This window comes from Pinus tabuliformis, chromosome 6 (assembly GCF_031772625.1).
Source record: "Pinus tabuliformis cultivar Carrire ecotype Pingquan chromosome 6, CPIR1, whole genome shotgun sequence".
Taxonomy (NCBI): Eukaryota; Viridiplantae; Streptophyta; class Pinopsida; order Pinales; family Pinaceae; genus Pinus; species Pinus tabuliformis.
Window position 1 is genome coordinate 1,717,681,945 of NC_142292.1, and position 24,460 is coordinate 1,717,706,404.

General features: G+C 37.3%; 2 protein-coding genes across 2 annotated transcripts; both read left to right on the forward strand.

The window, feature by feature from the left end:
- The first annotated feature begins 18,152 nt into the window (after positions 1-18,152).
- Positions 18,153-18,806, forward strand: LOC149265646 (uncharacterized). Its single transcript, XM_089405469.1, has one exon. The coding sequence runs from the start codon at positions 18,153-18,155 to the stop codon at positions 18,804-18,806; it is 654 nt and encodes a 217-aa protein (XP_089261595.1).
- Positions 18,807-23,050: 4,244 nt separating this feature from the next.
- Positions 23,051-23,650, forward strand: LOC149265647 (uncharacterized). Its single transcript, XM_089405497.1, has one exon. It carries the CDS (start codon positions 23,051-23,053, stop codon positions 23,648-23,650), a length of 600 nt encoding a protein of 199 aa, XP_089261623.1.
- Positions 23,651-24,460: the final 810 nt, after the last annotated feature.

Consider the following 24,460-nt stretch of genomic DNA (forward strand, 5'->3'; position numbering starts at 1 on the left):
CCACATTGGGTTTCCACCTTATATCTTGTGTTCATGTGTGTGATTGTCTATTTTGTTTTTACTGCACCTGGTTATTGTTTATATGGTTCTGGTGCACTAGTTAAATATCAACATATGATGAATTAACTAAATCATAAGTTTGTAGGATATACGCTAGTTGCCTTAAACACAGTTGTGTATACACGCGAGTTCCATTTACTACAATAGCTTATATGAATTTGATTATCGAAATGAAAAATTATTGACTTGCTAATACTGATTCACCCCCCCTCTCAGTATTATTTCCAATAATTGTTATCAGAGAAGGTCCTTCAGAAGAAGCTTGATAACTTGAAGGAAGATCCATCATCATGAGTAATCAAGAAAGAGAGGGATCCATCAGACCACCAATCTTTGATGGAAGAAACTTCGTTTATTGGCAGGTAAGAACCATAGCCTATCTTCAATCTCTTGGAACAGATGTCCAGGAAATCATGGAAGGAGGATATACATTTCCATCAGCAATTCCTATAGATGTGGCAGGTAAAAAGAAATATGAAACCAATGCCAAGGCTTTCAATACATTATTGGGAATTTTGTCACAATCAAAAATTTTCAAAGTTATGTAGCTCAAATCTGCCAAAGAAATATGGGACAAAATCGTTCTAAGCTATGAAGGAGACTCTCAGGTAAAACGTGCAAAACTGCAAACTCTCAGAATTCAATATGAAACTCTCAAAATGCACAATGATGAAAGTATAGCTAGTTACTTCTTACGTATAGATGAGATTGTTAATTTCATGAAGAATTTGGGTGAAGAGATAAAATAATTTACTTTAGTTGAAAAGGTTTTAAGATCCTTGTCTGCTAAGTTTGAATCAAAAGTATCTGCCATAGAAGAAAAGTAGGATCTTCATACTATTACTATGACACAGCTGCATAGAATCTTAACTGCTTTCGAGATGAGAAAAGGAGGTCCATTAGATATGAGAGAAGCCACATTTAAAGCTTCAGGAAAATAAGAACTCAATGAATCAGGACATATTTCAGAAGGAGAAGAAGAAGCAAACTTTGTCAAGAACCTTCAACAGGATTCCAGAAGATTCATAGGTAAACTACCTTTCAAATGTTTTGCTTGTGGAAGAGTTGGTCATTATGCTGCCAAATGTCCTCATAAAGATAAGTTTGATAAAGGTAAGGAATCTGCAAAATGGAATAGAAAACAAAGTGTAAGTAAGAAGAGCTACTATACACATGAAGATAGCGATGGTTTATCAATTAGTGATGAAGATGAAAATAGTAATGACTATAGACTTCTGATGGCTTTTGAAGATGATGATTTCTTGGATGCTTTAGATGAAGATGACCTTTATGAAGAAATCTCTAAACTCAAAATTTGTTTAGAAGAAAAGAATATGATTATAGATACTTTGACATTCCAACTTGCTGAAAGAGAAAAACACAATGAAAAACTAGAATGTGAAATTGTGGGTCTAAGAAAGGATATTGAGAAAACAAAAGCTCTCAATATTAGATTTGCTAAAGGATTAGAAACCTTAAATGAAATTATCAAAGTGCAGTGTTCTCCTCTGATAAAGACAGGTCTTGGATATACTGAAGAATCATCTCAAGCATAAAATCCATCAACCTCCACTAAAAGCTGTCTTGATGAATCAAAGAGTAGTGAACAGTTTGACAATCATTAGCAAAGGCATAAAGCAGATGACCAAGTAAATCAGGCTCAATTTAATTCAAGGATGAATAGAAGCTACAACCAACCTCGGGTAAATCATACTCAATCTACTTCAAGAATGAATATCAATAGAAACTATAATCACCAGGTCAGTAGATTCGATAATCGCAGGAACTTCTTTAATGGCCAATGTTGTTCATGTCATAACTTTGGACACAAATCTGCTCAATGTGTTGCTTACAAGACCATCATGACTAAAGAAGCACGAAATGGAAGGAATGTGATAGGGATCATGAAAAGGTCCTACAATAACTTTTCTCTTCTTGAAAATGAAATAGAATTCTGTATCTACAACAACTTCAGTCATGAAGAATCTGAATGCAGGAGTAAATTTCAGAAAACATCTCAGAAGGAGAAAACTCCATTAAGTCCCAAAATATGGAGAAAGAAAGAACCACAAACAGAAATATGTGGTATAACCTTGTATGTAGAAGGACAAGAAAATCAGTGGTATATCGACAGTGGATGCTCAAAACACATGACAAGTGACAAAGAAAAACTTCATTCATATAATGCCTTAGAAAAGGAAAAGAAAGTCTCATTTGGAAATGAAACTTCTACTATCATAAAAGGTAAAGGCTTTGTTCTCTTAAAAGAAAAATTTAAAGCTGGGAATGTTATGTATGTTGATGGTCTAAAGCATAACCTGTTGAGTGTCAGTCAAATGTGTGATCAAGGAAATGAAGTAGTATTTCGATCAAATGGATTTGTTGTTCATGAGCTTAATACAGGAGAAACTGTGATCAAAGGTATAAGAACTCCAAACAACTTATACATACTCAAGGGAGGACAACAACAATGCTATATAAGCAAAAACAATGAACATTGGATATGGCATAGAAGATTGGGGCATCTAAGCTTCTCTCAAATAAGAAACGTATGCAGATTCCCGGCTGTTCGTGATCTTCCTGATATTAGCATTCCAGAAAATACAATATGCAAATCATGTCAATTTGGTAAGCAAACCAGATCACACTTCCCTGAAAAGGAAGGATTAGCTAGTAAGCCTCTTGAACTTGTTCATACTGATTTATGTGGACCATCAATGAAAAAGTCACCTTGTGGAGAAGAATACTTTATATTGTTCATTGATTATTTTTCCAGAATGTGTTGGATAGGACTTCTAAAGCATCAAGATGAAGCATTTGAAAAGTTCAAAGCCTTCAAAGCTTTGGTTGAAAATGAATCAGATCGCAAAATCAAATGCCTCAAATCTGATTGAGAAGGGGAATTTACCTTGGATGAATTCTTTGACTTTTGTGAAGAACATGGAATAAAAAGGCAATTCTCCACCGCAAGGACTCCTCAGCAAAATGGATTGGTAGAAAGAATGAAGATAACTGTTCAACAAATGGCTCGTGCTATGCTAGATGAGTTTGGAACTCCTGCAACCTTATGGGGTGAAGCTGCATTCGCTGCTATCACTATTCTCAACCAAGAAAATGTTCGGGTAAACATCACTCAAACTCCACATGAACTTTGGTATGGTAAGACTCCTACTATAAAATACTTCAAAGTTTTTGGAAGCAAATGTTACATCAAAAGGACTGATGAAAAACTTGGTAAGTTTGAACCCAAAGCAGATGAAGGTATTCCCCTTGGTTACTCTTCCCGAAGTAAAGGATATAAATATTATAATAAAAGACTTGGGAAGATTATTGAAAGTATTGATGTTGTGGTTGATGAAGCATGCAAAAATACAAAACAAATAAAAACCGAAGATTATGAAGAAGATGAGGATTATCCTCCCACATCAAATCAGACTAATTCTAAAGAAGAAACCAATGAAGCACCAGAAGAAGAGATAACGGTAGAAGAAAAGACTCCATCCAGGTATGTTCAGAAAAATCATCCAGAGACTCAAATTTTGGGACAGAAAGAGGTAATTGTGCAGACAAGAAGAACTATTATAGAAGCTTCAAGCTATCTAGCATTGCTATCCTCCACCGAACCTCAAAATGTAAATGAAGCATGCAAAGATGAATGTTGGGTCAAGGCCATGAATGAAGAACTTGAGCAAATTGAAAAGAATAATACTTGGGAATTAGTTCCTAGACCTCATGATAAGAATATCATAGGAAATAAATGGATATTCAAAAACAAGCTGAATGAAAATGGAGAAGTTATTAGAAACAAGGCCAGACTTGTTTGTAAAGGATATGCTCAATGAGAAAGTATATATTTTGAAGAGACTTTTGCACCTATTTCTAGACTTGAAGCCATAAGAATGTTCCTTGCTCTTTCTAGTTTTCAGAAATTCAAAGTATACCAAATGGATGTAAAATCTTCCTTTCTTAATGGAGACTTAGAAGAAGAAGTCTATATTGAGTAACCAGATGGATTCATTCTTGGAAATGATGCAAAATTTGTATGCAGACTCAGAAAGGCTCTCTATGGTCTAAAATAAGCTCCAAGGGCCTGGTATTACCGTCTTGACAAATATCTCCATCAATAAGGTTTCTCAAAGGGATCAGCTGATAGCAATCTATATACAAATATTGAAAATAATGAATTGCTAATACTTGTTGTGTATTTTGATGATATCATTTTTGGTAGCAATGAAGAAGCCATGGGTCGGAATTTTACTTCGGTAATGCAGCAAGAATTTGAAATGTCCCTACTTGGTGAGCTTACATATTTTCTTGGTCTACAAGTTCAACAAAATAAAGATGGTATTTTTTTGTCACAAACCAAATATCTCAAATAGATCTTGAAAAAATACAACATGGAAGATTCTAAACCTGTATGTACCCAAATGGTAACAATATGTAGTCTCAGCTCAAATGATGAATCAACAGCAGTACATCAACCAACTTACAGATCCATGATTGGCAGTCTGCTTTATCTAATAGGTACCCAACCAGACATCATGCATGCACTAGGAATAGTTGGAAGATTCCAAGCAAATTCAAAGGAATCACACCTTCAGGTAGTCAAAAGGATTTTCAAATATCTTCAAGGAACACAGAATTTTGGTTTATGGTATCCTAGAGATACAAATCTTACACTTCATGCATATACATATGTAGATTGGGTAGGAAGCGTTGATGACAGAAAAAGCACTAGTGGTGGTGCATTCTATATGGGTTCCAGATTAGTGTCTTGGTTCAACAAGAAACAAAGTTCAATTGCATTATATACAACTAAAGCAGAATATGTGGTTGCTCCATCTTGCTGCACACATATCCTTTGGATGATGCAAACATTGCAAGACATTCAAATCACATGTACTCCACCCATCTCCATTCTATGTGATAATACAAGTGCCATCAATATTTCAAGGGTTGTAGCTCCCTTCCAGGAGAAGTTGGAGAATGAGAGAAGGTTGTAGCCTTCTGCGGCTAGAAGCCTGCGTACTGGTATAAGACTGCACCAGTACAAAAATTGTAAAGAGAAGTTTCTTATTATTAAAAATAAGATAGAGATGATTGCAGCAGGTGGTCTTCACCCACATTGGGTTTCCACCTTATATCTTGTGTTCATGTTTGTGATTGTCTGTTCTATTTTTACTACACCTGGTTACTGCTTATATGGTTTTGATGCACTGATTAAAGATCAACATATGATGACTTAACTGAATCATAAGTTTGCAGGATATACGCTAAGTGCCTTAAACACAGTTGCGTATACACGTGAGTTCCATTAACTGAAGTAGAATTTATGAATCTGATTATGGAAATGAAAAGATTATTGACTTTCTAATACTAATTCACCCCCCCTCTCAATATTATTTCCAACATATGCTTCACTTCCACCTTAAATTTTCTATTAGGATGAAAATGCATCTTACAAGTGTTGGCTGAAGTAGCCAATGCATCAGCTAAAATATTTTGACCCCTAGGAATCAGAGATAATTGATATTCTTGGAAACACTGCAGAAAAGCTAAGACACAATTTCTATAGGCCCTTAGTCTATGGAGTTTATCCAAGTACTCACTTTTGATTTGATTAATGATGAGTTCAAAATCACCATGTACATAAATTATTTTAGCTCCCAACCTTTTCAAAAGTTGTAGTCCTAAAATCAATGCTTCATACTCAGCTATATTATTTGTGCACTGGAAATTGAGTTTGTAAGAATATCCCTTTTATATATGTGTCTGTGAATTTAAGACCGAAACACCTACCCCTGCTCCTTCCTTACTGCCCCATCAAAATCCATGTTCCAAAGGGCTTCACCCTCTTCATATTCCTTCCAACATCTAATTTCATCTCCTTTGTTTTGCTCAATTCAATTTTCAAGTCTGACACTTCCTCTTCTGCACATATGTCATTATATAGGATGAAGGAATCCATATTTGAATGCACAGAATATAGGGGATAATTATTTGGTTTGTCTTTGCTGCTTACCATATACTTCATTAATGCTTCCCTATACAACCTTGTTTGTTGACTAAAAACAAGAATTGTAGCATATGTCATGTCCATCTGCAAGGTACCCTGTAATTTTTCTCCCCATGATCTTGATAGCAACATTCCATATTTGGGAGGTATGTTTGCCACTACAATGTCCATTACCAAATTCTTTGTTGGGATTTGAGCAAGAGTCACACATAAATCCTTGATGAGACCTAAGCATCTTACTTTGCTAGAATCAAAAGAATATAAATCTTTGTAGGGTCTTGTTATATCTAATTCTATCTTTTCCATAATTATTCTAGGCATTAGATTATGTGAGGCACCAGAATCAAGCATGGAATTGTGAAAAATGTAGTCGTGGATGTTCAAAATGACATATAAGAGTGGCACACTACCATCCTCAGAATTTCCTTCAACTTCAGGTTCAAACAATAATTTAGGTTGGTCATCAATTAAGTTAATTGTGTTTGTTCCGTCGCCTATCTTTAGTGCCTTCATGACTTGAGATATATATGTGTTCTTGTTAATTAATTCTATTAGAGGAAAAGAAATTTTGACCTTGGCTAATTCATTTTCAATACTGAAATATGTTTGAGGTTTATCAACTTCCTTGATACTTACATCCTGTTTTTGAGAAGTATCCCTTTGAGAATCATCCTTTACCTAGCTGGTGGAAGGGGCATCACTCTGAATCTTCTTGGGAGGATTTGCAGCAGTCTTCTTACTTCTCAAATTGTATTGTTTGTGTACCTCCATGATAGCATTTTGGTATCCTTTTTTATAATCATCTGACTCTGCAAGGATGAATTCTAGTTGTGATAACAAGAATAGATCTTGTTCTTCCTTAGTTAAGAAAATATTGTCAATTTCTCCTTCCCCAAATAGATTTATCTGATTTTCTTCAAGGTCCTCAGCTATCTTAGCTTCTTCATCTTCATGATTCTTTTAGAATGGAGGTCTAATTTGTCATTGATCAAATGGTCCTATTTTCTATCTCTATTTAATTTCGGGTGGATTCTTCCTAAAATTAGGATTTCTGATTTGAGGACCTCCTTGAGTTTCTCTTGGTGGAGCCCTATCAGTTAAACTTATCCTTTCCATCACTATTTCCATGGTTTTAACTAAGGTTTCTAACTTTGCATCTAATGAAGAAGAAGAAGGTTCTTCTTTGATTGTGACTCTTCTCTCAGCCTTTAACCTTGCTCTCTTTTCCAATAAATTGGTTTCCACACTAACAACATTCCTTTTCATTTCCTCTAAGGTAGCAAGATTTCTCTCCCTCGGTTAGTAAGACATATCTGCATCGAAACCATCTAGAAATTTGATCAGAGCTAGCCCTGGTGGAGGTTGTATTGTTGCTCGAATGGAATTGTAGATATTATTGAACTTTGTACAGTAATCCTGAGTTGTTTCACCAGGAGCTCTCTTTATACTTGTATTCAACCAAGATTTTTCTTTACTTCCCACCATTTGAGAAAAAATAGATGAAATTGTGGGAGATATGCTATACTAACTACTGGAAATGCCCTAAACCATTTCTTAACTTCTCATGTCAAACTTTCTGTAAAGAGCCTCATTTTCACATCATCTTCATCAACCTTTTGCAAATCTGAATAATAATTCATTCTGTCTTTGTGTCAGTGTGCTATGACTGCCCTGTGCCATCAAACTGTGGTATTTGGTTATGACAATCCTGTGGCATGGATTTAAGTTATCCATGAAAGACAAGGGGGGAATAATGAGCTGCCATGATTAGTAAATGGGAGGAAGGTGAAACTACAATTGATGTGGATGTTGAGGGTGGTAAATAAAATTGGATTATGACCTGAGTTGGTATAGAAGTAGTAAAGACAGTAGATGAAATAGGGACAGTGGAAATAAGAGAAACCACTGGAGGGGTGGGTGATGAGGCAGAAGAAGAAGAAATAGTTGATTGATCAGTAAATGTTTTCTGAACAACTTGATTTAATTTAGTCACCAAAACTTCAAGTTTGTTAAATTGTTTTATAACATCTTCATCAGGATCTGGAATGACAAGTTGATGTGTTGAGATATAAGGTTTCAAAACATTTTCATCAAAAATTGTCTCATGGACAAAACTTTATGACTTTCTTCAAAAAAGTATGTGCTCAAAAGGTAATTCAAATTCAATATCCTCTACAGTTATGAAACTTTCAGGGAGAGAATTAACTCTGGGCAATGGATTATTGCTTGCTTGGCTCTCAGTGAAACTCTTCTTCCTAATAAGTTTCTCAGGATTATTTACAATTTTAGGTGGGTTAGGATCTGGATGGGATCTAGTGTAGATCTTTCTGGGAGCCATATCTTCAATAGATTATTTACATATGGATGTATGTACATAATATGGGTGGAAAAACAACCTTAATAACATTTATTTCACAGTCAAACACTGGAAATAGCTTTAAGCTTTGAAAGGGGTATTTACCAGGGAAAAGCATATTTTGTATCAGGTTTCTTCCCTAGTAAGGTTGCCAGAATGTTATCACTCTGTAATTTCCCAAGGCAATGGAGAGAAACCTAGAGGTAACCACAAAACCACTTGCAAAGTATGGATCTAGCCCTTCTAGCTTCAAAGAGGGATCTCTCTTATTTAAATTATGTCTTAAAGTATTAGTATAGTTATTGAGTTCTAAGGTTCGTTTTTCAAATATTTGGTTGAAAAATGCAGGGAAAGTCTAGTGGGCATGGATTCGTGAGTCTTTAGGTGATCAAATACAAAAATGACAGAGTAGTTACAACAAGGTAGGATAGGCAAGCTTCTGGATATTTAAAAGTATTTGGTGGAGTGAATATGGTGAATGTGATTTAGATTCAATTAAATATAAAGCATGCTAAGATGAATTCTATACTTAACATCATATTGAAAACATTAATATTGTTTACAAGCCAGAGCAAAGTGTACTTAAAAAAATTCGGCCCTTTATCTTCTTGAAACAATAGAGACAGAAAAACATATGGAAAACTGAGAAAATAACAATTTCACATGAGAAGGAACATCACCAATTGCTTGACATGGGAATCCTAGAACAAACTCTCTATATTATTGAAATTGATCACTTCAGTACATGCACAACTTAAATCAAAATGTCTCTTTTATTCATACAAGTTCGAAACTTTTCTAAGTCATATTTCTAAATATCTATAGAAATCTATTACATCTCAGATTGGAATTCAAAATAAGATATGTTTACAAAATAATATCTGTTAGAGACACAAATATTTCAGAAAATAGAAGAAGAAAAATAGGGAAAATATGCTAAAATATGCAGCTCTGTTGAGGTTTTGAAGGAATCTATTGATGATTGTGGCTATTTTCCTACAAATGTTATCCCTTTATTTCCAAAATTTGTGGGCTTCAGTTATCCTTTACTCAATCAATTCTAGCAACTAGTCCCACCTTTCTTCACTTGGGATAGAAAATTTTACCATGTTTCTGAACCTTTCATCCACTTTGATGTAAGTGTCAAAAGTTGGCTTATTGACAAAAAGGTGATGCGGTTCATGTTGAATATTCAAATCAAACTATATGCTCGATATGAATGTTTCTCCACTTATAGATCCTTTGGTATTTACAAACTTTGAACCATCAGTAGCTATGTTACATAATTGTTCCTGGTAGTTTTCTAATGGAATCAATTTTCCATTAGAATTCCTCAGAGTAGGTAAACACATTTCCTATAGCAGTGTGAATTTTTTGTTGAACCTGCTAGGCTACAACTCAAGGTCTTTACATTTTTTCTCCAACTGTATCATCAAAAAAAAGATTGTTAAGACCCCCTTAACATCCATTACTATTGTTGTCCTATCTAGAATGTTCAGGTCTTCTAGTTCATCCTTGGTTTTGGAGTTTAACAGTTTGATAATCTTTTGTGCCTCTTCTGGTCTGTGCTCCAAATATGCTTTAGTGTTCTGTATTGTTGTCTTGACTCTTTGCATGAGTTCCTCCTGCTCAAAAGTGATTTGAATTAAAGGCCACATATATGTTATATTGGCATTTATAGTTTGCCAAATGTTGTTCTTAGCCTCCGCGAGCATTTAAATGACAAAAGACTAGTCCTCATATTTTTGAATTTGTTGAATGAGCTTGTAGTTTTTCTGCATTTCTTTCAAATATGCATTGTCAGCTTTAATTTTATTCTCTTCCATTAGAGATAGTGTTACTGAAAATTTATCTTTTTGGGCCTGAACTGATGGTAATTCTTGCAAATCTTTAGCAATATCTTTTGTAGAATCAGAAGATGTTTCCTTTACTAAGGTCTCTGCTACTGTACATGTGCCTGATGTAGATGTCCTTGTTGTTGCTTCCCACTGTTCTTTTTCTTTTAACAGGCTTCCATGCCATGCTCCATGTTTTGTATATGTGCATTCTACTCAAAAAATATGGTAAACAATTTTTCCTTTTCCATTTCTATATTGGAAACTTCTTTAGCTTGAGGATGTTTTGTGGATGGTAGCCTTAGTTGCTTTATATTTTCCTCTTTTTTCTTTATGAGCTCTTATTTTGCCTTGATATCACAAGGTCATGTCCAAGTTTTATTATCAAATCTTCTAGAGATTTGATTATGTTGTTTTTAACAAATGAGGACACATTTTTAATATTCAATTGGGAATGCATGTTGTTCAAAGATGACTATAGTTTGGAAGAAGCCATGGCTGAATTGATAAATGTTGAAAATATCAACTCCTTTGTTTGCTTGTGTAAATCGATTTGATCAATTTCATGTATTTTCTTGGTACAATTGAGAAAATGGAGGCTTTGTAGTCTTTAACACTCTTGGGAGCTAGCACTAAAGGTTCCATTAAGGCCATTTGGAAATGTCCTTTCTCTAATTCGAATGCAGAGATAAATATGTGTTGTGTTTTAGTTGTATGCTTCCAAAATTTTGAGTAGGTCAAAGCCTTCAAAGCTTCATTCTTCAACGTTATCTACCTATACCTTGAAAATATGCTTTTTTGAGTGGAAATTTGAGAACTAGATGACACTGGAGATTGGACTGTTGTTTTTGCAGTAGGTGACTGAACTGTTTCCTCTACCCGAGGAAAAGGATTTACAAGAGTTCATTTGAAAACTAATATGGCCTGTTGTTGTGTATCTCTTTCTTTTGGAGATTCATCTCGGATAGTAATCATGGAGGATCAACTTGATTATTTGATTATTGAGTAGTGCTTCGGTCCTTCTTTTTCCTTTAAAAAAATTAAATTTTGCACCTTATGTTTCAGAATCAGTAGGGGACACGTACTCTCTCTCACTTTTGGTCTCCTTCTCCTTGGGAATAGGTGGCTTCATGGATGATTGACTAACCAATTATTCTTCATCTTCTTGTAACGTGTCATCTTTCCATTCCTCTTGGTTAGCATACTATTCAATTTTGGGCCTTGGTGTATGAGCATATGAAGTATTTTTCTGCTCCAATCTGAGCTTTAAGATGATGCCTGGAGGATCATAAGACCAAGAAAAACTAGGCTTGAATTTCATTTGACTCAAAATAGCTTCCACCTCCTTTGTTGCAGCTCTGGTGTTGATAATATAGGGACCTATATGAGCCTTCAACGTGGACTGTGCTTTCCTTTTATAGGAGTCAAAATGTAACTCATCCATGTTTAGCATATTCCTAGTGTATTCTAATGCGAATATTTTGACTAGTAAAAATAATGGAAACTTGTAAGGAGGTAATTTTGATCCATATACCCTAATTTTAGTGTAATTCTGGTATAAATACCAATCTCTAACTTTAGATTGCTCTGAAAAGTGAAAAGACTTCTTTATCTATGGTGAAATCCTTGGAATCAGATAATTGCTAAGCAAACATAGTGAGGTATGTAGAAATTTATCAACAAAATCAGTATAAGAATACTCCTATGAGTTATTTCTAACCAGAGAAGTCCAATGAATCACTGATCAAGGATTGCCTTCATTATCTGTCTTCTGTAAAGGAAATATGAACATGTATGATTGATAAAATAGCATAAGGTAAACCAAAACTAACTGATACTTAAAAACACCTTCTGGTTTGAAATTTACAAACTGATCATGGATTGAATTGGACAGAAACTGACTGTAGTTGAAAATAATTGATGGTTGTTTTCCAACTGCAAAATTGATAAAAATCCTAGAACTATCTGATCCGCCCACTAATCATTATGATACCCAATCAATTGGGTTACCATATAAATTACCTATTTATACATTTCTCAGAAAATTGAGACTGGATATGGGGGATTTGTCTAGGGTAATTCAACATTTTTCTAGAAGGAAACATTAAAAAAATTGTGTTCTTAGAGAGAAACTCAATTTTTAATATAATTCCATGAGAACGTCAATTTGAGAAAGGATGATGGGAGGCTTGGCATTCAATTTCTAGGGCCTCACGTATACTTTCAAGGGAAATGGAGAAAATGACTTCAATATTATGGGAAATGACATCCTTTTGGCTTGGTAAATATTAGAGATGGCATTAGACAGAAAATTCAGGGAAAACGTGGGTTTGGGGGAAGACAAATAGAGGGAGAAGGGATTCCAAATTGCTAAGATCAACACTTTTATCCATGAATTTTTGTTTTTCCTAGTTATGAAGTTCATACAAGTCGAATTCACACTGGGTCTCAACGATTTTATATAGGGTTTCTATCAAAGGAGATTTTTAAAAATCCGGGACAAGGGGAATCATGACATTTGGCTCTGTAACCTTTCCCTTTCCTTTGCAAGTTGACATCTTGGAAATGAAATATAGGAGGTAGAAGAAAAATCATAGAAAAATGCTTGATAAAAAGAAATTTGAATAACACAGTTACCTAGGTGAAATTTGTCAACTGTGCAAAAGGAAGTTGTTGTTGAAGGCCAGTAGTTGGTGACAGTTTGATTTTTGACATGCAAAATCAATGTCATGGTGAAAGGAATGAATGTTGGCCTCCAAGGGGTTTTTATACAATTTCGATTGGTTGGATAATGACACAATTACCATTTATGGAGCGGGAGAGATTTATTGTTAAAATGGATAACAATGAGAAATTTAAATGAAATAACATTCATTTAGGAGTTTTTAGTAGATTTTGAATCTTGAACGACTATCTTTGACGTGGAGGGAGTTATTTGGTAGGACAAATGGCAGAAGTAGAGGAATGAAGGTAATGGGTATGTGGTGGGAGATGATTGGTGAAGGAGTAGACATGTGGCGGGAGTGGAGTGGCGGTTGTGATGGGTCATTGGTGGGAGATGGAGCGGCAGTATTTCACAGGGATGGAGGTAGTAATTGGTATCGGGAGGGGATCCCCTGAAATTATCCAAGTCCTGCCATGTTGGCACATGAGGTTTCAGCAGAAACCACTCCCCCCCCCCCTCGTATTAATTGTTAGGAGTGCGGGGGGGCCTAAAACACCCCCCCTGTCGTAGATCTAGGCAGGAATAATTGTGGTCGTTGACTCCAATGTGCACTTTATTTACATACGACAAATAAATATTATCATTATATTACATATAATAATAAAATAAAACATAATAACCAAGGTGTAAAACTTTATAAATTTGACATTTTTTGGAATATAAGAGGCATTTTGATTAGCTCGCTATAAGGGCTCATTTTTTTCTTCTAATTTTTCATTTTCTTTTCTTTTGTTTTTCATATATATATATATATATATATTTTAATCTCTTATTTATTATTCTTCTTTTTCTTCCTCTTTTTCTTTTCTCTTTTTCTTTGTATCATATTTTTTTTCAGTTTCTCTTTTTCCTTTGAAATTTTGAAAATAATTTACAGAATAAAATAACTATTTATAATATCTCACAGTAGAAAATCAACAGATAATCATCAATTGATCCTATAAATTATAGGACCCTAACACATAAAACTAATGAACTGTCACTCATAAATTACTTACTTGAAACAAGACCAAAATCACATCAAATACTTAATGTTACATAAACAAAACTATATGCATAATAATTATAATAAGGACTTCCCTTGATGGCTTCAGTGGGCCCTTGCTGAGCTACCAAGGGAAGTTGAGGAAGCTTACAGAGGTAAAGAATTCACCAATACATCAAATTCATCAATTGTTGCTCATATTATTGATTTCAAACAAAGATTACAAAATCAAGTCTCCAGAATAAAACTTTGTATCTTCGTCTCTCTTACTAACTTTTGTCTTAGTAAATAAACTTCACTGTTATTCCCCTCCTTCCCACCTATCATCTATGATCCTTCTCTTATAGAGAAATGGTTGTTGTATACAATGTTAACAAATGTGATCAAATAATTACAAAAATACACAGTTTAACTCATTTTACATATTTGGCTTCATCCTCAAGACACGTAGTGCATGAGGAAGAAGCATATCTCGATTTATTGTAAGAGGATGATGCCTTTCACCAAAAATTTCCTCGAACTCATCGAAAACAGTTCGCTCAACCATCGAACCTAAAAAGTAGGATCTGGTACCGTAATAATACACTCAAGTAGTTATTACCTGAATAACACAGTTAACAAAGGTAGTATCCGATTAACACATTTAACGTATTTAGTGTCGGATCAACACAGATGTTGGATCATTGGTATCAGACGAAAACAAGTATCAGATTACTATTGTTAGTGCTGAATCACAGTGGTTGGTGTTGGATGAGCGCAGATGTTGGACCGCTATTGTTGGTGTTGGATTAGCGCAGGTACACGATTGAACATGGGTCAGCAGGAATACAAGTAACTATTTTCGGGTAGTCGATAGGCAAATTCACAGGTATCAGATGATAGCACGCGTACTGGATTGATAATGTTGATACCGAATAAGCAGGAATGCCAGTACTAGACTAATAATAATGGTACCGGATGAGTAGGACCATGAGTACCAGATCAATACACTGGTACCAAATGAGGAGAAGCATGATACAAACGTATATGTGAGCCAATCAAATTAATTAGAGAGTAGAAAGGATCAAAATTATACTTCTACTACAAGAGAACATAAAACCATGCTTAAAATATAAATTACCTCATATATACACAAGGAGGCTGAAATTCATGTTTTTGAAGAAGGTAGGCAAATGGTGAGTATATTTCGAGGTAAAGTAGGTCAAAAATAGAGGACAATATGGGGTATGAAAGGCATCAAAAAGAAGACTCAACATTCCCCCATGCCTAAGTCATTGCATGTCCTCATGAAAAAAAAGTATTAAACCATTCCTTAAAATTAAAAAAAATGGAGCCTTCTTACAGCTTCTTGTTAATATTTACACCCTTGAAGTATTTCTCCCTTGTAGCTAGTAATCTTGTAGCTTCCTCTATAGTAGATTCTATGATCTCTAACTGAAGACCTCTTAGATGAGCATATTCACCATCATAACTTTTATTGAAGCCATGAGAAACACCCTCATGGTATCCTTTAAACTTCTCTAGAAATGGAAACCAGTAAGATTGCTCGATTTTTTCTTTGCACAACTGATATTCCTCTGTTTCTTGATAAAACTGGAACACTGGTTCATGTCGATCTACCCCCATATCATCTTTAAAAACAGGTCTTGGACAATTTTTATGCATAAATTTCAGAAAGGGTTGAGTACCGGAAGTAGCAAGGTACCATAAATATTAGAGTACTGAAAGTGGTTAACGGTGTGCTGGATGAATCAGTGGGGGCTCGTGAAATGAAGGATGAAGGCTAAGAAAAAGAGAAATGATGTTCATTTGGATGGTGAAGCCATCGAGGAGCATTTATAATTTGAAAAGGAATGGAAATAATGACATTGTTTCCATAATTACTAGGCGAGCTCATATGGGATGATGGGGATACATTGTATACAAAGCTGATTTAGATGTTTATCTTGGTTAATGATGACAAATTCATTCAAGTGCAGGTTAGATATAGTGGAGAGATCATGGTTGATTGGACCAGTACATTGGTACAGGATGGTCAATGTCAAGGTTTCGTTGATCATTCATCACAATCATTCAGCGTATGGTTATGGAGTAGTGGTAAAATTATTGTTTAAACAACCCACAGAGGTAGAATCACTATCATGAGGCATTCAACATATAACACATCTGCTTCGAATTATGATTAGCATTCGCTCAATCACACTCATAATCATCCCATTTAATCATATTAAAAGGGATTTTTTCTTGGAACAACCAGGGAATGAAGGTAAGTACTTTAGGATTAGGATAGGGGATTTAAAAAAAAAAATTCTTATAAGGATAATTGTATATTCATCACATGATGAATATGAATCTTAATAGAAGAAAAAAAAATACTAACCTCATACCTATATTACCGGATTATGCATGAAATATTTTTAGTACCGGATTAAAATTGTTTTTTAGTACTAGATGCACACATAAACTTATTTGCAGTACCAAATGAAGTTTCATAAGATACCCAAGTGCATATTCTTTAAATTGGAATCTTGTAGGCTTCTCCTTGTAGATTAGCATGTTCTGAGGGTCAAGCTAGAGTAGGTACTAGCGATTACTAATGTTGCATGTGAATTTTTTCTGCTGGGAAAACTACAAACAACACACTAGTATAGGAACTTTGAAATTTCAGTGTAAGTGTCAGAAAATGAGGCAAAATAAGGTTGTGGGTCCTAAATTATCTGGAAGAATCTATGTTGATGAGTTCCAATATGATATGCTGAAGGAAGCTTAAAATAATAAAATGAATACGTTGAAAACAATCCCAGTAACCACTCTCCCATGCCTGAGGTTTGGCATGTTCTCATGCAGGCAAGGTAAGGTACTGAAGAGGTGAGGAGGGTTGTTGAGATGACTTAGTACAAAGGAACCTGAAAAAAATAATGGAGCTAATGAAATACTAAGCAAAAATAATTCATCTCAGACTTATTAAAATGATGCTAAATTAACACCAAGAATAAAAGAAATTACTAATTACTAATTACATAATATTTCATCATCAATGTTTATCATTTTTATGCTCAAGAAAGAAATATTTTATAAATTTAAGGTGCTCTCCTTCTTTATGTGTAGGAGGATTTTTATGATCACAACAAATGATGAACTGGTGAAAATTAGTTATTACTAACCAAATCCCAAAGTCTTATAGTCATCCAAGTGTTATAGATAAGCTTTGCAATTGATTTTTATTACTTCTTTGTGATCATAGGTCCCACTTATAAGACAATTAAATCTTATATATGGTATGAAAAATTAATGATAGCGGACTCAAGGTTACCTTAAGGCCATTCTTCAACAACAAATTTATGGATTTGGGTTCTACCCTTGACTTCATCCACACATGCTTCCTTTCTATTGTAACACTATAGAGTAACCATCATACGTGTAGACAAAATCCTTCGTTTTGATGGCAATTCTTTAGGAAGAGTGCCACATTTCCTATGAGCATTCATAGCCCCGATGGGTTTGCCTAGTGGTATCACAAGTCAGTACCCACTTCCAACGGGTGTCCATAGCCTCGACGGGTTTACCTCTTAAACCTATTTTACATTGAAGGCTCTAGTTCCATGTTTCCTACCATTTTAGGTTTAGCCTATGAACATTTCTTTTGCAATTGGTAGATGGGGGAGCGGCTTCAGAAATCCCCTTAAAGGCTTACGATGATACATTTCAGAGTGACTTAGATTACATGCATAATGTCTTAGACGCATAAGGTACTTACAGGTACTTAGAGGACAGAGCATGAATGAGCCATTTTTAATGTGAGATGGATGAGGCTAACCAAAGAATAACCAAAAGACACCTAAAGTCCTACTAGTCATAGTTTTCATGTATGATTTCACTTTTAAAGTAGTGTTCCACTATGAACAAATATTTCATTAACTCTCTTGCAAGGCTTAATAAATATGCTATAGCTTGAGAATGGGATAAGAGGGATCACTGGTCTGCAACGCTCTGCAACCAAACCCTAGAAGTAGTGCTCGATGGAAACCTTCGGGGGGGGGATCGACCCCCCAGACTTCGGCCCTTTCGTTTTTGGCAGCCTACCTCCTGAGCTTGCCTTTACATCATCCGCCTCCCGATCTAGGGATAGAGGCAAAGAACCGACGACAACCTATGCCTCAACAGCCAATGGACCTATGGCTGAGAAAAGCCTCCCAACCCAAAGCGGAGCAACAAGATCATCCCCCTGCAAACCGATAGCGGAGGAAACCCCATCATTAATCATCGAAGACCCATGGATTGAAGAATACAGAGATCACATGAGCAAACATGCCCTGATCTGTCACTTCATGGGAGTGAGACTCAATGAAAAAGCTCTATGCTGGTGGATAAACCAGAAACGGAAACCCAAAGGGAACTATGAACTACAGTTAGGAGCAAGGAATTTCTTCACGGTCATCTTCACCCACAGGGAAGACAGAGATCGAACCTTCGAAGGAGGCCCGTACTTCTACAACTCGGCAGGACTCTACATAACGTACTGGAAGCCAAACTTTGTTCCAGAGCAAGAAAACTTCACAAAAGTTCCAGTCTGGCTCCGGCTATACTCCTTGCCGGTGGACTATTGGAATGAGCGAATCCAGGAAGCCATTGGGAACAAGCTAGGTGTCTTCATCAAAACTTCAGATCTCACATCTCAAAGTAAATACACTACCTATGCTAGAATATGTGTTTATATGGATGTCTCAGGACCTCTCCCAGGTTATATTGCTCTGATCCACAAAGGTATTCAGTGGAAGCAGTCCATCGACTATGAGAATATCCCTTTTAGATGCAGGAAATGCCGATAGCATGGACATCTTAGTCATGGATGCCCTCTAAATCAACCCCCTTCTCAACCCCAATCGGATAAAGCAGACAACCCATCCCCTAATTTTATCCCTGTCACCAGGAAGAGCAGAAAGCAGAAAGGGAAAAATCCTATGGAAAACCCCACCAATCCATTCCTCACTCATCAAAATAGCTTTGAAGTTCTAATCAACCATGATCCTTTCGAAAACCCGCTGAAATCCCAAGCCCCCCCAGCTCAAGATCCACCCGGGCAGCTGCAACCATCCAACCCTTCATCCACCTCCACCCCTAGCCCAGACCATTCCCATTTCGAGGAGCAGCTTCAAGTCCTGCAACCCAACTCAGACCATAGCGATACAAGCCTTGCTCCTCTACATACCCCTCCTGGCACAGAAACTCAGCCAAATCTGAGGCCCTCAACCGCTCCCACCAATCCTCTGGAAGAAATTATGGGTGACCTGGACCTCCAGGAGGTCAATGAGCAATGGTCCAAAGAGGGGGTGAACGCCATCCCCCAGGAACACCTGGAGAAAATTGAGATGGCATACTTGCAGTTAGAATATCTAAATCAGAATGCAGCTAAAAAAAAATGGGGAGAAAGCAGTCAAATAGGCATCCAAGCAAACCTAGACCTAGACCAATACAAGCCGAAAGGTCCAGGAAGAAAACGGGGAAGAAAATCGACAAAGCAACAATTACAAGAACTTGGCAGGTGCTTAATAAATGAAGGAAGGATGAGGGCCCTGGTCCTAGCAACACCAATGGTTTCTCAATGAAGATAACAACATGGAACATCAGAGGGCTGAATGGCCCCTCCAAAAGACGAATCCTTAAAAACCGTCATTTCACGCAATCTCCAGACCTGGTCCTACTACAAGAATCCAAATGCTCAGCCAACGGCATAGAAACGCTCAAGAAGCTATTTACAAAAGGCTTCCAATGCACAAGCACAGAAGCCATTGGGCAAGTAGGAGGGCTCCTAATATTCTGGAACAAAAGCAAGTTCTTTCTGCAGAATGCACTATCCACAAAGCATTCATTATCAGTGATCTTCAACATGCCAGAGTCCCAACAAACGATATGCATCACCAATGTGTATGGACCTCAGCGAATTCAGGAGAAGCTCAAGATGCTGGAAGACTTGAACGAAATCAGAAATCACCATGGGGCCAACCACTGGATCCTAGGTGGAGATTTCAACATGATCACCAACCTAGCGGAGAAGAAAGGGGGTCTAAGAAGATTAGATAGAGATGCGGAAGCTTTCACCACTTTCATAGCAGCATCTAAACTCATTGATGTTCCCACAGTCAATGGTCTACACACATGGAATAATAAGCAGGGGGGAAATCGACAGGTCGCATCAAGGCTCGATAGGTTCCTCATATCGGAATCCATCATGCTCCAGAATCTAGACATGGAAGCCAACATTCTGCCCATTGGTGGTTCAGATCACTGGCCAGTTCAGCTGCACTTCACCAATATGATAAAGCCCCAAAACCGCCCTTTTAGGTTCGAAAAATTCTGGACAGACCACCCAACCTTCATGCAAAATATACAAAGTTGGTGGACCCAAACCTCTGTTAAGAGCGACAACATCAAGTACATATTTCAGCAGAAGCTCAAGAGCACTAAAACAAAGCTCAAATACTGGAACAATAACACTTTTGGTAACATTTTTCAAGCCAAAAAAGAGCTAGAGGAAAAAATGGTAGACCTCCAGCAATCAATGATCAAGGATGGGCCTAACGAGGACAGACTAGCTCAGGAATCAAACCTCCAAAAGCAATGGGAAGAAAGGTTAAGACAAGAAGAGTTTCTATGGAAACAAAAATCGTGGGTGCAGTGGCTAAAGCATGGGGAGCGAAACACAAGCTTCTTCCATAAATCAACCATCCAGCACAGAGCCATCAATCGCATTCTATCTCTCAAAAAGGATGATGGTGCCAAAGTCTCAACCAGAGAGCAAATAGGATTAGAGCTAAATCTATACTTTCAATCATTGCTCTCTGAGCCCAATCAAGATAGAACCCAAGCTATCAACAAAATCACCAGTGCTATTCCCCCCCTAGTAACAGAGGAGAAAAACTCCCTCCTCTTAAGAGAATTCACTGAGCAGGAGATCGAAGATGTCGTATTCACCATGGCCTCTGACAAAGCCCCTAGACCAGATGGCTTTACAATAGAATTCTTCAAAGCCTGCTGGCACATTATCAAAGCTGACCTTATCAATCTGATAAAGAACTTCCACAAAACCAAGAGAGTGCTGCCAGTTATCAATGCTACCTTCCTCACCCTCATCCCCAAATCTAATCATGCTGATTCTCCTGACAAATTCAGACCTATAGCACTTTGCAACGTCATCTATAAAATCCTCTAAAAATTGATGGCCACCAGAATTAAACCCATCCTTCCCTCAATCATTTCTCATGAGCAGTCTGGATATGTTGAAGGAAGATAGATAACTGACAGCATCATTCTCAACCAGGCAGTGCTGCATTCTATAAAATCTCGAAAAATCCCGGCCATGCTCATTCAACTTGACCTCTCCAAGGCCTTTGACAAAATCAGCTGGACATATATCAGAGAAATCCTCAAGGCATTCGGCTTTAGTCAGATTTGGATAAAATGGGTAATAGAAATGGTCTCAGGAGCCTTCTTCTCAATAATGTTGAACGGAGGCCCCTTACAACCATTCAGACCATCTAGAGGCATACAACAAGGGGATCCTTTGTCATATTTTCTCTTTTTCATCATGGCAGAGGGCCTAGGAAGATCCCTATCCCAAGCGGTTCAAAAAAATCAGCTCAAAGGCATCAAAGCGGTGCAGCAGGGACCTACAGTGACGCATCAGCAATTTGTTGACGATAAAATGCTGATGGGAGCCCCCATAGTGAAGGAAGCTCGAACCTTCAACAAGGTGCTAAATACTTTCACGGAAGCCTCAGGTATGGAGATCAATCTGGTTAAATCCAAATTATTTTTCTTCAACACTTCTCTTCCTGTGCAGAGAAATCTCAGCAATATTCTCAATATTCAGAGGAACTCCCTTCCAACCAAATACCTTGGCATACCTCTCTCAGAATACGCCCCCAAAGCTGTAAATTGGGAAGATCTCCTCAACAAAATGAAATCCAGACTAAGCAGATGGACTCATTGAGCCCTAAACATGGCCAGCAAAATGGTACTGGTGAAATCAGTGCTTCAAACAATGCCGGCCTATATGCTCTCAGCCCTTGCAGCGCCCAAATCAGTCTACAAATCCATTCGAAACATCCAGCGGTCCTTCCTCTGGAATGGAGATTCAAAGAAGCGCAAATGGGCCCTCCTCAAATGGACATACATTTGCAAACCAAAGCTGGCAGGAGTTCTAGGCCTAAGAGATCCTGAAATCCTTAGCAAGGCTATTGCAGCAAAAATATGGTGGAGATGGGTAGAGAATCCTAATTCCCTCTGGGGAACATTGTGGAAAGCAAAGTACGCAAATCAAATACAGGACAAAGATCTCATCAGACTCATAGGCAACACTGAAGGCTCTCCCCTCTGGAACAAAGTATGGGAAAATCGACACATAGTTCAACAGCATTGCTTCTGGGAAGTGCACCAAGGCAACACTGCCCTATTTTGGGAGGATTCCTGGCAGTAACTCCATCCCTTGGACCACCCAGATTGGACTACACTCAAAAATGAAATGCAAAGGGCAGGGCTAATAAAGGTAGCAAATTACTGGCAACTTCAAACAGTGCCCACAACCTGGCAAAAATGGCTAGCCAAAGATCAATGGCCAACCCAAAACAACAATGGAAACATCGAACAGCTCCTTCAGCAGCTAGAACAACGTAGAATCCTCACCTCAACCAGGGAAGACATCCTGTGATGGGGAAACAATTCAAAAGAAACTTTCAATCTAAAGGAAGCATATAAAATTAGCGCTGCTTCACTAGACTGGCAACCAGACCCCAGATGGCATGCCCTATGGAACAAAGGCAATTGGCCCAAAATAACTCTGTTCTCCTGGCTCGTCATGCACAACAGAGCACTCACATGGGACAATCTACAGCGACGGGGCTTCATCGGACCCTCCAGATGCGCCCTTTGCGAGAATGAAAATGAAACGCTCAACCACATTCTCAATACATGCCCCATAACCTGCGCGCTGTGGGATGATATGGCTTTTATCTTCAGGCAAACCGACAGAAATAGAGACTCGATCGGTCTTACCTTGAGTAATTGGCGAATAACCATGTCCAACAATAATCTGATCAACAGAGCATGGAACCTTATTCCGGGAGCTGTGGTCTGGATCCTATGGAAAGAGCGCAATGCTCGAATATTTAAAAACTCTGCGATGACAGTGGATAGGTTAATGGAAAAATCAAGGCAGTTAATAACAGAAACAATCCACGCCATGGATATAAAGCAGCAAGAGGGGAACCTGTCTCCAAAGGACCATAAGATTATCCAAATCCTCAAAATCCAAGCCCGGACTAATCACACAGGCAGGAACCAGACCACGCAAGGGGTGAAGCGGGACAAATGGGGAACACCACCATTTCTAGCGTTCAAACTAAACTTCGATGGTGCGTCAAAGCACAACCCGGGAAAATTCGGGTATGGCGGAGCAATCAGGGACCATCTGGGGAACATCCAGCTCATCTACCATGGCAATTTGGGAAATAACACCAATAACGTTGCAGAACTGATTGCTCTCATCAAAGGCATCACCCTGGCTGACCAATACAAATTCTTACCGCTGATAGTGGAAGGAGACTCGGAGATAATCATCAAGATGATGAGGGAACTTCAAAATGGCAAGCAGGTGGACAAGATCACACCCAGCTAGAGGCTCTCGGAAATTCTGAAGGATCTGCAAGTCCATCTCACCAACATTCAAGGCATCACCTTTCAAGCAGTCATAAGAACTGCAAACAAGTTTGCCGACACCATAGCCAATGCGAGCGTTCAGTCCAACGGTGAAGACTATCATATCCTCTGGCAAGACCTGAAGGAGGGGGAACTCAGAGAGAAATTCTATACCATAAACAGGGCAGACCAGCAAGCTTAGCGAAATCCAGGTTACGTGGATTCTTCCAAATATCCTTTCACTGACATCTATCTAAGCTGTAAGAGATCCACACAAAAAAAAAAGAGAGAGGAGAGAATGAAAGCAGAGACTAGACCTGCTAGCTTTTCAAAGGCAGACACAGGGAGGTCCCATCGACTCCCACTCTGCATCATGTATTCTATTTGTATTTTATTAATTTAAAGCCTCGCTGAACCTTACAAAAAAAAAAAAAAGGCTTAATAAATATGCTCGGAGATCAGGCTTTGGTGTTATGGTTATAGTATTCAAGTTTATTTTTCATCGGTATCATTGTATGGATCTCTTATCTTTGTTTTAATCCCCTTTGTATATATCAGTAACTATAGTTTGAGCAATTGTTTTGTATTGTTAATCAGAAATCTATATGAATAAGAAAAATGAAATTAAAAAATGGAAATAGAAACTATGAATAGTTTGGAATTATCCTTCAATTAAAATTTTATGAAAATTATTGCTTGTATCATCTTTGTGAAATAGTGGTCTTAAAACAGAGAAATCATGAATGCATCCTTTTTAATTACTAAAGGAAAAAAGGAAAGATGTCATCAA